The 12,570-nt window shown below is 38.6% G+C and overlaps 1 protein-coding gene across 1 annotated transcript in view; it reads right to left on the bottom strand.

Moving 5' to 3' along the window:
- LOC139133800 (trifunctional enzyme subunit alpha, mitochondrial-like) overlaps positions 1 to 12,570 on the bottom strand; it is a 33,087-nt gene that overhangs the window by 13,275 nt on the left and 7,242 nt on the right. The window contains 7 exon segments of the mRNA XM_070700569.1: positions 4,787 to 4,856; positions 5,109 to 5,211; positions 5,665 to 5,784; positions 6,655 to 6,762; positions 7,589 to 7,619; positions 8,336 to 8,469; positions 8,974 to 9,041. Coding sequence (XP_070556670.1) covers positions 4,787 to 4,856; positions 5,109 to 5,211; positions 5,665 to 5,784; positions 6,655 to 6,762; positions 7,589 to 7,619; positions 8,336 to 8,469; positions 8,974 to 9,041 — 634 coding nt within the window.

The raw sequence follows: 12,570 nt of genomic DNA, 5'->3' as shown, positions 1-12,570 counted from the left end.
AAATTCAGACAGCTTTACATAAGAATAAGTTTTCCATGTTCGTTACCACTATAATAATGCTACATACAGTGCACTGTAAATAAAACATACTCTTTCACAGGGAAATAACTATTTGGTGTTCTGATATGTTTATATGAGAAGAGATTCACTGACCTACATGTAAAATGACGGCAACCATGTAGTTCAGTTCACTATTTAATTTAGTTAATTACCTCTACCAGCAACAACAGCCAAACTACATGTAAATCTAAGCAACTAAGTAGTACTTCAAGTTTATCGAGTGCAATTTTTATAAAGAGCGCCCTCTACAGCTGTATGAACAATTTTTTCCTAAACTCCACTGAGTTTGAACCTGCTTCTTCAAACATTAACTTGGGAATTGACTAATACAACATTTTCGTCGTTTCTGGACATTACTCAAAAGTTCAGAATTATACCTTTGAACATTGGTTCAACTACTTGACGTCAAAACAAATTCAATATATGCAAATCATACAAGGTAATAAATCACAAGGTTATTTTATCTTTTAAAACTTTAAAAGGCATATGCAGATGTTCGGATGGTCGCTGGATGGAAACAGAAATGGATAGTTACAGTGCTTCAATAACAACATCAGTGTTTTAGTGCATGTAATGAAAAGTCTCCTTTGCACTCGTGTAAGATGTTTTATACAGGCAAGGATTGTTCCAATGACTGACTTAAGGATGATAAATACGAAATCGTTCATTTTTCTGTCAAATTTTCAAAATTCTCTGAGAATACGCCTTGAAGTAAGACACAGAATTGAGATGTGTCGCCAGTTCAAGATAAGGAATGGTTTCCGTGTAATTCACAGTTTTTTAAAAATCAAACCAATGCACGTGGCTATCCCGGTAAACCGGGGAGCTTTTGTAAACATTGTGGACACATTTGCATTGCTATCTCCATAATCCATCTGAGTGAAACAACGTTGCGTTGCACTAGCTAATTTACATAATGACGTGCTGTGACTTCTCCAAACACCAGGATTACTTCCGTCTGTAAACAATAAACCGTAATTAAATGTTTGTCGAAGCCTAGTCCAATAAACAAGTATTCGTACAGTTCCAGACTAGTCTACACCAGAGAGCAAGTCATTTTTCTTAGTGTGGTCAAGACATCGTGTCAACGACGATTTCTCAGCAGTGCGACGTTTTATCACTCTTTGCTTAGGGTTGGTCGTAGACTTGGTTCAAGCATGGATGTAAAAAATAGACATCCATGGTTCAAGTCTGTGATTTGTGAATGTTTGAGTGGAGTGAACGCAATGATTTGTATTCTGCTTTCATGTGAAACGCGCGCGTGAGTGGACGCGATGAGTAGGTGAACGCGATGAGTGGAGTGAACGCTATACAGCGGAGTTTCACCCGGAATCACAGACTTGGCTTTCTTGCACGATCTGCGTTGCTATAAATTATTCATGAGATGACGTTTTCTTTACTCATATATTATTCATAAGATGACATCACTAAATTTTACACATTGGGGGAGTTACCAATTGACCCAAACGAGACGTGCATAAAACTCACACGGCGTTGTTGAAAAATGTCAAGTGCGATTCGGGTACGACCTCTGTTCTATCACCGAAAACGCGTGAAAATATCTGTGTTGTTTGTAGCTCTGCATGGCAGGGCTGAACGCCGGTAACACACAGCCCTGCCATGCAGAGCTATGTTGTTGTTGGGCCCATGTTACAAATGCGAAAATCGTGGCCGGTTATTCAAGGATGGGAAAAGACACCGTCCTTACAGTTGTAGCCTGTTCTCTTACGTGCCCAAAGCGATGGAAATCAAAACAATGTGGGGCAACTTCGTATGTCAGTGTCAGTGATTTTCCGCTGCCGGTTGGTGCGCAGACGAACACATCTTTTCCCTCAATGTAACTCTCAACAAGCTTTCTTTGGTAATCTCGCATGATTAGCAATGGTCGACCGATCAATAGTAAAACGCGGTTGATGTACGAACTTGATGCCATTATGCCCAGATATAAAACGTACTCGATACTAGCTTTGCACGGAGATGACAACAAACTTTTTAATGCATGCAGAGGTTTATTAGCAATGCGTTCTTCTTATTGGCCAGAATAACGGCGGGGGCTGTCAATCATTTTGTATTTGCTCAACGTCACTGTGTACACAGTCCGTCTCACCGCCTGTACTTTGCAAGAAGTCCAAGTCGGTGAATCCGGCAGAAACTAACTCACTACTGCGCAGACTCAAACGTGACGCATTCAATCGCTGGGAAAACCTGGCGTGAGCTGCCAATTCCGGATAGGTTTGTACGAAATAGGAGAGACACAAGAGAAACTATTATAAATGATTTTATTTTTTTAAATTCACCGACTTGACAAGTCTAGGTTGGTCGGAGCCTGCACACGCCGCTTTACGGTGGTTGACGTACTTTTTCGCAATGTTAGATAAACAATTACACAGTGTTCATTCTAGGATTTAAAAACAACGGGCCACTGTTGGCCCCAACTCCTGTCCCAAGGGGGCCATTTTAGAAAATCGGGGGCCATCATCATCACACATGTAAAAACCTTGAATTTTCTGCAGAAAATACAATAGTCTATCAAGTCAAGAAAAGGAGAATACTGGAGATCGCCCCCCCCCCCCCCCCCCCCCCCCCCCGTAACCAACCAAGCCTACTGCAAAGTTGTCCCTTGTACGTACGCAACAGGCCCAATAATGGCAACAGCAAACCGTTTGGTTTGATTCAATTGTTTACGTAACTTATGTGATGAATTATTGATATGTCGGACTTGAACAACTGTACAAATTGCTAAGGACTGTGATTTTGACTGTGAAACGATCATGATCAAAGCTTTAACACCGGTAGGATTTCTCCGGAGTGGCCCTCGATTTGCACGCATCGACAATTAGGCTACTTATACACTGATATAGCACGAGACTGTAACCCGTACGACCTAAATAAAGTGATCGATACATCAACTTTTAAACATAACTCGTATGTATTAGCAAATTTACGATCATTGGTTCTGGCAAAAGGGTTTTACACAGCGGTGTTGTTCAATGCAAAGACCTGGCTACTCTGGAAAACGAGATGTGTCCGACCTAAAATGTGTTGCTCTTCAAAACGATCATGGACGTTTTCCTTGCAGTGTTCAACGTTTCGTTTGTACGGACGGTAGATGTTGCAAACGCTTCAATTTAAGGGACTGCCCGATCATCCTGGGTTCATCAACTATACCGGCGTTAAAAATCCGAATGTCGACTAGCTTTCCACCTTTACGCAGCGGCCAGTGCCGTTGTTTTATATGCTTATTCATCGGCCATGCCACATGCGTACGGCTCCAAAACACCGTTGCCCCTACATCAGTCCTTTCTACCCAGCTTCCTATGTACCACCATATATGCTGTAGTGGGTATTTAATTGCAAAGGTTGATAGGTAACTGAATCGTTTTACATGTCACACTATGACTGAGGTAATGACCTTCGGGGAGCTACGCGAATGTATGAACTACGTGAACTCTGCGTGATCGACCCATTCATATAATGTTGCGCCCTTAGTGGCGCGTCAAACGTAGAAATGAGGGCCATTCGAGATTTTATTGCGCAATGGCGCGTCCTAGAATTAACTTTGCAATTAGTGCGATAGTACGCTATCAAGTTTACGGTTCTGCAATGTCTATATAGCGTGTGAGGGGAGTGTGATCTGGGGAACGCAAACAAGCTTATCTGCATATGAATTTAGGACACGCCCGCTATCAGTAATGACTGCTGACGTCATTGTTTTTCCCACTGAAGCCATTCGCTGTGGCGATGTGTCGACGCGCAAGGCTCCAAAAATTGGTAGTTTTCCGCGATTTATTTTATTTTCCTGGGACTTTTTCTCTGAACAACTGTCATTCCCGGCCGACATCATCACTTGGTAACAAAGTATTCCGTGTTGAGGCTCGTGCACGTCTAATTATCAAATGCCGTAGCGTAGAAGTATCAAAACATGTTTTTTGCGTTTTTCTCGAATTCAATGTGTGAATGAAGTACCCTTCTTTGGCACCTCGTCAATTCGCGCTCACAAACACTAGCTGCTTGAAATTCACACCGTCCATTGGAAACATAATGAACTGAAAATCAGTGTCTGGGATTTCCTTTATATGCCTTTGTTATTTTTAATGCGCTCTTAAAGGTGTTGGACGAAGGTGCTTTTCAAGGAATTTTAATTATCACGCCATAGAATTTGAATGGAGCCTCCGAGAAAAAATCGCAGACACGGTTTTGAAGGATATTGTCAAGGCTTGTCAATGAAGAAATTCCAACCGGAAATCTTGCAGCGTGTTTGCATAAGGCCGGGAAAACCGGTTTTTGGAAGGTTCAGCAAAACGCTTGTCACGTGACTCTTATGCAAATAATGACCGTGCACTGTTCTTGGTCAGATAGCTCTATATCAGGGCTTTCAGAAAATGTATACTTTATTGGGGTTTGGGACATGTTCAATTGAGAAAAAATAAAAATCTGAAAGTGTCTAAAAGGTATTTATCATCCTTAACTTTTCAAGTACAGAGTCTTGAATGCACTTGGCTGTTCTATCAGGGCACACATTTCAGTAAACACAGCTCTTGATGAAGGAATGAAATACACAATTTGACAGAAAATTTGTTTGAAACTGATGTAACAAGCTGGACAGGTGAAGAAATCTCAAATGTAATTTGTGACACAAATGATGGATCCAAGCTAAGCGGTCACTTAAATGTGTATATCAGATAACAATGTCTCTGAGCAAAAAGTGAAATCCGTCATATCCTACCTTGCTACATCCACTGCGACTTCCTCAAGGTACTGTAATGATCTCAACTCAGGATGAGCAATACCAGGACCTGAAATGTGTAAACCAGTCAGTCTTTTGATAGTCCAAAACTCTTCTGATTGGAAAATGTTCTTTTAATTGAACCAGCAAGAGCTTCACATTTCTTCGTCGTTGAATATATGATTTGCCTAATATTGCCACACTTTGTCATCATTAGTTTATAATGGATCGTTCTGTCATATTGAAACACTTTACTTTGCTGTATTCTCATTATGCTGGGTGCAGTACAAGGTAGTGCAAAGAGCACAGAATATATACATACCTATGGGTTCTACAGTCATATCAACAAGTCCCATTTTCTTAGCCTTCTTGGCCGGAATGTTTCTGCCAGTCAGTGCCATGTCAAGGGATGAAGGCAGACCAACCTATGAGTGTGAACAACAAAGTGAACAAAATATGAGAAATGTGATGGTCCATTGAAATTTCCAGTGTAGTGCAATTGCGATCACGTTTGTTACTAAATATAACTGCATGAGAACGATATTGAACACTACAAAATTCTGGCAAATTTTATTGTTGCATACCTGGCTAATGTTTCACCCTATTGTTTGAGCCATGAATTCGTGCGACTTTGAGAATCCATTCTAACACTAGCATGATTCATTTTTGCCCTTCTTGTGGAAAATGTGGACAAATATCTATTTTTGCTCATTAATGAAAGAAAAATGATGTCATTTATGAACAGGGTTATTGGTAATACAACAGCGTTCTTGTTCACTATACTCACAGCAAAAACATGATATCAAAATGGTGGGCTTTTTCCTAACATTTAATTTTTTTCATGGCATTAAAATCATAAGATCTTTCACTATACATACCAATTTTGGCAATCGCTGTGTTCCACCTCCTCCTGGTAAAAGACCCAGCATGACTTCAGGTGTACTTAGAGAAGTTTTCTTATCATTCATGGCTATTCTGTAATGACATGCTAAGGCAGTCTGGTGAGAAAGGAAATAAAACAGTCAATAATGGCACAAATGACCTAGCAACTGATACAGCTCCAGGATTTTTTTTTCACGAATGTAAGTGGTGAAAATCATACGATTCTCTCCAGTCTCCAGTCAAAAAAATCATCGGAATGAAGGCATCACAGAAAACACAAAACAAGTCCTCCCTACAATATGATTAACATTTTAAAGCTATCGGACACAAAGTTTTGGTAAAGAATATTTTATAAGAAAATTAAGGGAATAATTCTTACATATTTGAATGTAGAAATGTAACACTGATTTGAAGTACCCAAAGTTACGATATGTCAGGAATAAGAGTATCTATTTTAAAGAAATTGGACCTGGTGGTTTGCAAGAAGTTGTTTTTACACCAAAACAGTTGACAGACAAAAGATGTGTCAGACATTCACATATTTGCTAAGCTCTTTGTTGCTACTGAAGATCCTACAAAAGTCAACATTGATGGTGGGACAGCTCTGAAAGACAATTCCTAAAGTACGACGAGTTGCATTTGGAAAGGAAAGTTTGTCAAAGGCTTATTCAAGTATGGGTGGCAAGCGCAGCAACTTCAATGTGACCAACAGGTACTGGGGAAGGTGATCATTCTTGGATGCCTGATGTCTGAAACAACATCCCGATTTATCAAAAGATTATTCTACAGCACACAAGCTGAACCATACTCCTGAATGGACAGCCACAGGATCATATAATTGATTAAGTGGGAAGAACAGCTTGTGTGATACATAAAGAGCTGAAGTTCCCATCTCAAGAAACAGGTACGTGCAAAACAACAGCCTAGAAGCACATGTTTGTACTTTTTGCATAGTCTGGATGGTGACAATGTTTGTGTGGACTTACTTCAAGTCCGCCTCCAAGACAGCTACCCATAATAGCTGCCACAATTGGTTTAGGACTGCTTTCCATTGCATCCATAATTTTGTGTCCATCTTGGGATAAATGTACTACCTGCAAAGAAAAAAAAGTTCAATGGATGTGTTCATGATGGTTTTACCAACACTCAACAAGATAGGTAAATGATTTTGTCATAGTTGTGTTTTACCTATGCTACAAAACTGTATATGTAGTTTACTTCACACACGTTCACTAGAATTCCCTGTTTTATTCTAGTAACACAAAGGAAACTTGAATAAAGGTAAATAAAAGTATACTCATGATCGAATTAAAAAAAATACAGGTATACAACTGTAGTTGCAAATAGCGGTATATTAGAATAGTTTCTATAAACATATTACTTTTTGGTGTATTTTGCAGAAAGACATCATTTTTTGGGAAAAATTATTATGGATCTCATACATGTAGGTCTCTGTCAAAGTTGCAGTTTGGTAGTGCAAATTTCAAACAGCTGGATAGTTAGTGATTGCAAAAAAGAGGTAAGTAATCCTTATAGCTATCCCAATACAGAATCACCATGATGAGTAGACCTGCTTCAAGCTGACAAAATTCAATACAAACTAACAGGTTAATCAGTGTTGCTTGTATGTAATACAGGCACATCCAATGATTTCCTGCCTGCTGATTGGTCAGTAGATTACCATATGGAATTCTGTGTGAATTCTCCATGGCATACCTTAAGAGATGCCAAGGGGAGGACCGCAAAGAATACTGAGGACACAGAGAGATACGAAAGCAAGCCAATCTCAACATCTTATTTTTAATAAACTTTGGGAATGAAGTGCCTACAATGAGCTTGGAAGACACAATTGCACTCTACAACTTGTTCTTCCTTGTTAAATTATTTAAAAGAAAAATTTGAATTTGCAAAGTTTCTTACCTCTTCTGCAGTTTTGCATGCGGCAATCATTCTGATCAGAAAGAGAAAGAGATACAAATAGTCAGTTATCAAAACAATGATTAAAACCAGAAAACTGGGATGGAACAGGTTAAGAAAACTACAATGGAAGCAAAGTGCAATGAAAAACAGATTTATCAGGTACCATCCTTAATCAGGGTTTTTATACAGTTTTGTGGTAATAGTAAGTAATGAAGGGTTGTAACCAAAACATGTTTTTAGTGCTCCTATTCTGCTGCTATTAATGTGTTTCACCCCTCTGTTTTTGTTTTAAATTGTGAAAATCAGGTTGGTTTGTACTACAAATCAACGTCTGCCGTAGAGGGCGCTGTTTATCACTCTGGACAGCTGTTGATAACTTTGAAGCAAATCTAATTGCTCAAGCACTTCATGTTGACTGTAGCTACACTCATACCGTCAAGAGTAGACAAACATCATACTGAAGAAATTTGTAAACACAGTTGATTATGAAAAGTGTGCAACAAGCCATTGTTGAGAAATGATCTACACCAACCTTTAAAATTTAGGTGTCACAATCACATTGTATGTTATACATAGGTGTATTGCACCAATTTCATAGACTAGGTCACGATCTGGGGACCGTGACCAGGTGTAGACCAACAACCTCTACTTTATTCTGTTTTGCAAAGTAATGATATGATTATTTATGACATAGCCTCATGACAAAACTTGTCACGCAAAGACATAGGATAGTAAATGCAAACGTACTGTATGTCAGCCCCAGCGATAAAACACCCTGGTTTTCCTGATATAAGTACTGCTCCTCTTACAACCGGATCATTGGCAATCTGTGTCATCGTTTCTTGAAATTCACCCATAACTTCCTGGTTTAGTGTATTCACCTGTGATAATTGAAAACATGACGACATTGTTACAACCAATTTCAATTGCTGGTCCTGCCAATTTGTGTTATGAGACAGATCTATATTGGAATTCACAAATTGTCATAAAAAATGCCATTTACGCACACACACACACACACAAATTTCAGCCCATGTATCTTGAAGTCTTTCTTGTGTGCTTGTATTATTCAAATCAAGGAAGCATTTTCATGTAATTGAATCACCATCATATGATAGTATCATTATCGAAATAAGTTTTTGATGATAAAATCAAACAACATAATTTGTTTTGACAATAAAGACATACAGATTCAGTAATTTGTGAAACACTTACTGAAATTGCCTACACCTGTTCACTCTGACAGTCACCTGATCAGATTTATAGTTTCCATAACTGCTTGTATAGAAGTCTGACACACGCATATTGCAATAAGTCAGTAGTGAGCTCAAGAGTTTGCAAAAAAAGCTTTAAGTTTGCAAAGAAGTCAGGAGGTCTCTACTTACCTTAGCACCTGGTGAATCAAACCTGATGACCGCAACATCTCCTTTGACTTCATACTGCAAATGTTTCCCTGTAAGATCAAAATCAAACAACATTCAAACCTTGTACAGAATGTATTTAAGGGTTCTCACTCCTGTTGTTACATGTAAGTATATATCTGTAATCACTGATATGAAAAACATTGTTATAAATATAAGCAAGAGTGTCATCGACTGGTACACGCTATAGTTTTACCGCATTTTGACATGTATTCTGTCTGCATATTCACTTTCTGAGCGATATTATAAATATTAGGAGTAAGAAAGATCCTATTGGCAAGATCCTATTTAACTTGTGGCTGTGTTGAGTGTAAACAAACTTGATGTATCAATGACAAAACAGTGTTCCTCTGGAGTGAATAAAATTTTGCAATCGCATGCATTGTTAGGTGTATATGTATATGTATGGGGCCAACTCAAGGACTCGTTTGTTTTGGAGGTTCCACAAAAGATCAGTATCACTCTGTGAAATCAGTTTCATGTCTTGTGTTCACGGCACAACTTTTAAAAGCACTTGTATTAAATGTTTTGTATCAGTTTTAGCAAAGAAAATCCACCAGTCAACCAGTATCAGAGGAACTTTGTTGTCCTTGGACACTTAGCTCATACTTGCAATGAAAAATCTAGGTATAAAATCATCGTTGGATGACCACAGTCCCCACTTGTTAATGGGTACTTTGATTACAGGTCCTCAGAGAGGATAGAGTCCTCTTCATTAGGTCTGTGATAAAAATACTTTTGAATAAATTTGCTTGATACATGTCTGAGCTGTAGTTCAGGACATGAAAGAAACGTAATAAAATGGCCACATGGCGGCCTTATTGGATCGTATCACAGAACAAATCTATGTGCATATGTATGACAGACATCCAGCTCTATGGGTTTGCTCAGAATTAGATATATGCATAATTAATGAGGTACAGTATGAAGCATCATAAGGTCTCCCATCATACCATATATGAAGGGTGTACCACTTGTGGTTCCTGAGTTATGGACAAATATGTATATTTGAGGTCAAAGGTCATCGACGTCATGTGACATTTTGTCAAAAAAATTGTAGTGCTAAGTTATCCCTATATACCAAAAATCAGACCTCTAGCTCTATTTGCTTGCTCAAAATTAGATATGCACATAACTAATGAGGTACAATATGTGGCGTCATAAGGTGTCCCGTCATACCATATATGAAGGGTGTAGCACTTGTGGTTACTGAGTTATGGACAAATATGTATATTTGAGGTCAAAGGTCACCGAGGTCACATGACATTTTGTCAAAAAAATTGTAGTGCCAAGTTATCCCTATATACCAAAAATCAGACCTCTAGCTCTATTGGCTCGCTCAAAATTAGACATGCGCATAACTAATGAGGTACAATATGTGGCGTCATAAGGTGTCCCGTCATACCATATATGAAGGGAGTAGCACTTGTGGTTACTGAGTTATGGACAAATATGTATATTTGAGGTCAAAGGTCACCAAGGTCACATGACATTTTGTCAAAAAAATTGTATTGCTAAGTTATCCCTATATACCAAAAATCAGACCTCTAGCTGTATTGGCTCGCTCAAATTAGACATGCGCATAATTGATGAGGTACAATATGTGGCGTCATAAGGTGTCCCATCATACCAAATATGAAGGGTGTAGCACTTGTGGTTACTGAGTTACGCACAAATATGTATATTTGAGGTCAAAGGTCACCGAGGTCATGTGACATTTTGTCAAAAAAATTTTATTGCTAAGTTATCCATATATACAAAAAATCAGACCTCTAGCTCTATTGGCTCACTCAAAATTAGATATGCACATAATTAATGAGGTACAATATGTGGTGTCATAGGGTGTCCCATCATACCATATATGAAAGGTTTAGGACTTGTGGTTACTGATTATGGACAAATATGTATATTCGAGGTCAAAGGTCACCAAGGTCACGTGACATTTTGTCAAAGTGTCTGAGATATCTGCGTGAACGGATGGACTCATGGATGGACTCATGGACGGACATGACCCAATCTAAAAGCCCCTTGACTTTATCTTTGGGGACTAAAAACTGTGTAACTGCATCCTTTTTGCAATATGAATATGATGAGAAACTAAATTTTTATTTTTCTTGGCCTTATACATGGGAGTCTATGGACTGCCTTATACATGGGAGTCTATGGACTGCCTTATACATGGGAGTCTATGGACTTCCTTATACATGGGAGTCTATGGACTGCCTTATACATGGGAGTCTATGGACTGCCTTATACATGGGAGTCTATGGACTGCCTTATACATGGGAGTCTATGGAGGTGAAAACTAAAAAGTCCTCTAACACGGCCAAATTTGATCGCATTGTGAAACAAATCGACAATCGATGTGCATCTGTATGAGGTAGGGTACTATCCTTGTACCAAGTTTGAACGAAATCGCTCCAGGCGTCTCTGAGATATCTGCGTGAACGGACGGACGCACACACGCACGCACGGACGCACGGACGGACATGACAAACCTATTAGTCCCCCGGACGGTGTCCGTGGGGACTAACAAGCATGCAACTCATTCAACGAATAATTCTGATATTCATATAGGATTAGGTTTTACCACTATTTTTGTTAAGCATGTCAGTTGCAATTTGTCCACTTCCCATAGCATCCATGTTGAAACAACCACTATTTAGATTGTCCACAGAGTGTGTCTCTGTGTTAAAAGCACTGTTATTGTACATTTGAAATTGAATTCTAGTCCTGACCAATTTCACTTGTCAAAAATAACAATAAAGTCTACCCATGTATTGGCTGAATTAATCATAGTTGAGGTTCTGTATTTCATTGCACAAAGTATAGTTGAAATACTCACCCAATTCTATGGTTACTGTCCCTTTAAAGTTTAAGTTTACTTCAAAGTTCTAGTAAATTAAACTATTTTGATTGCCATTATTTTCCATATGGTTTGTACAGGTATGGTACTATCTGGAAACAAACATTACGAGCTACAACTTTGCTTTTCCTGTTTCCGGAGATGGAATATTTTCCCTCTTCACCCTTATTTCTGTATGTCCTTTGACCACAAGCATTTACTTCTCAGAGTAACTTGTCATTTATTTATTCATTCACAAACTTGTTCATACCTTTGGCCTGCAAATATAATCCCAGGGATAGAAATACTTTTTTATTTCTTGTGGCAAAAGTTTGCCACCGGATATGAAATCTGGTGGCAATTATGAAAAATCTGGTGGCAGTTTAACACATTATGTGATCGGTATAATACAACATTTTGTCATTGCCACATACTCATTCTAATTTATAAATTCTTGAAAATATGGTGAGTACACGTCACAAAAAGTCAACCCATACTGCAGGCCTCGAAAAAAAATTTCAAACTTACTAACCGTGAGACACGTGAATTTCATTTTTACTTGCCCGAGAGGAAAAATTACTTGCCCTAAATTTCTAATAACTGTACCAGTAATTTGTAACAGAGAGCAAGAGTTTGGCCATATGAAGTGAATTCAAAGAGGGAAAAAACAGATTCAAACAAGAACTACATCTTGTTAAAATGAAGGACTATTACCA

Source organism: Ptychodera flava, chromosome 5 (assembly GCF_041260155.1).
Source record: "Ptychodera flava strain L36383 chromosome 5, AS_Pfla_20210202, whole genome shotgun sequence".
In the NCBI taxonomy this organism is placed as follows: domain Eukaryota; kingdom Metazoa; phylum Hemichordata; class Enteropneusta; family Ptychoderidae; genus Ptychodera; species Ptychodera flava.
This window is presented reverse-complemented; position numbering and strand designations above follow the sequence as displayed.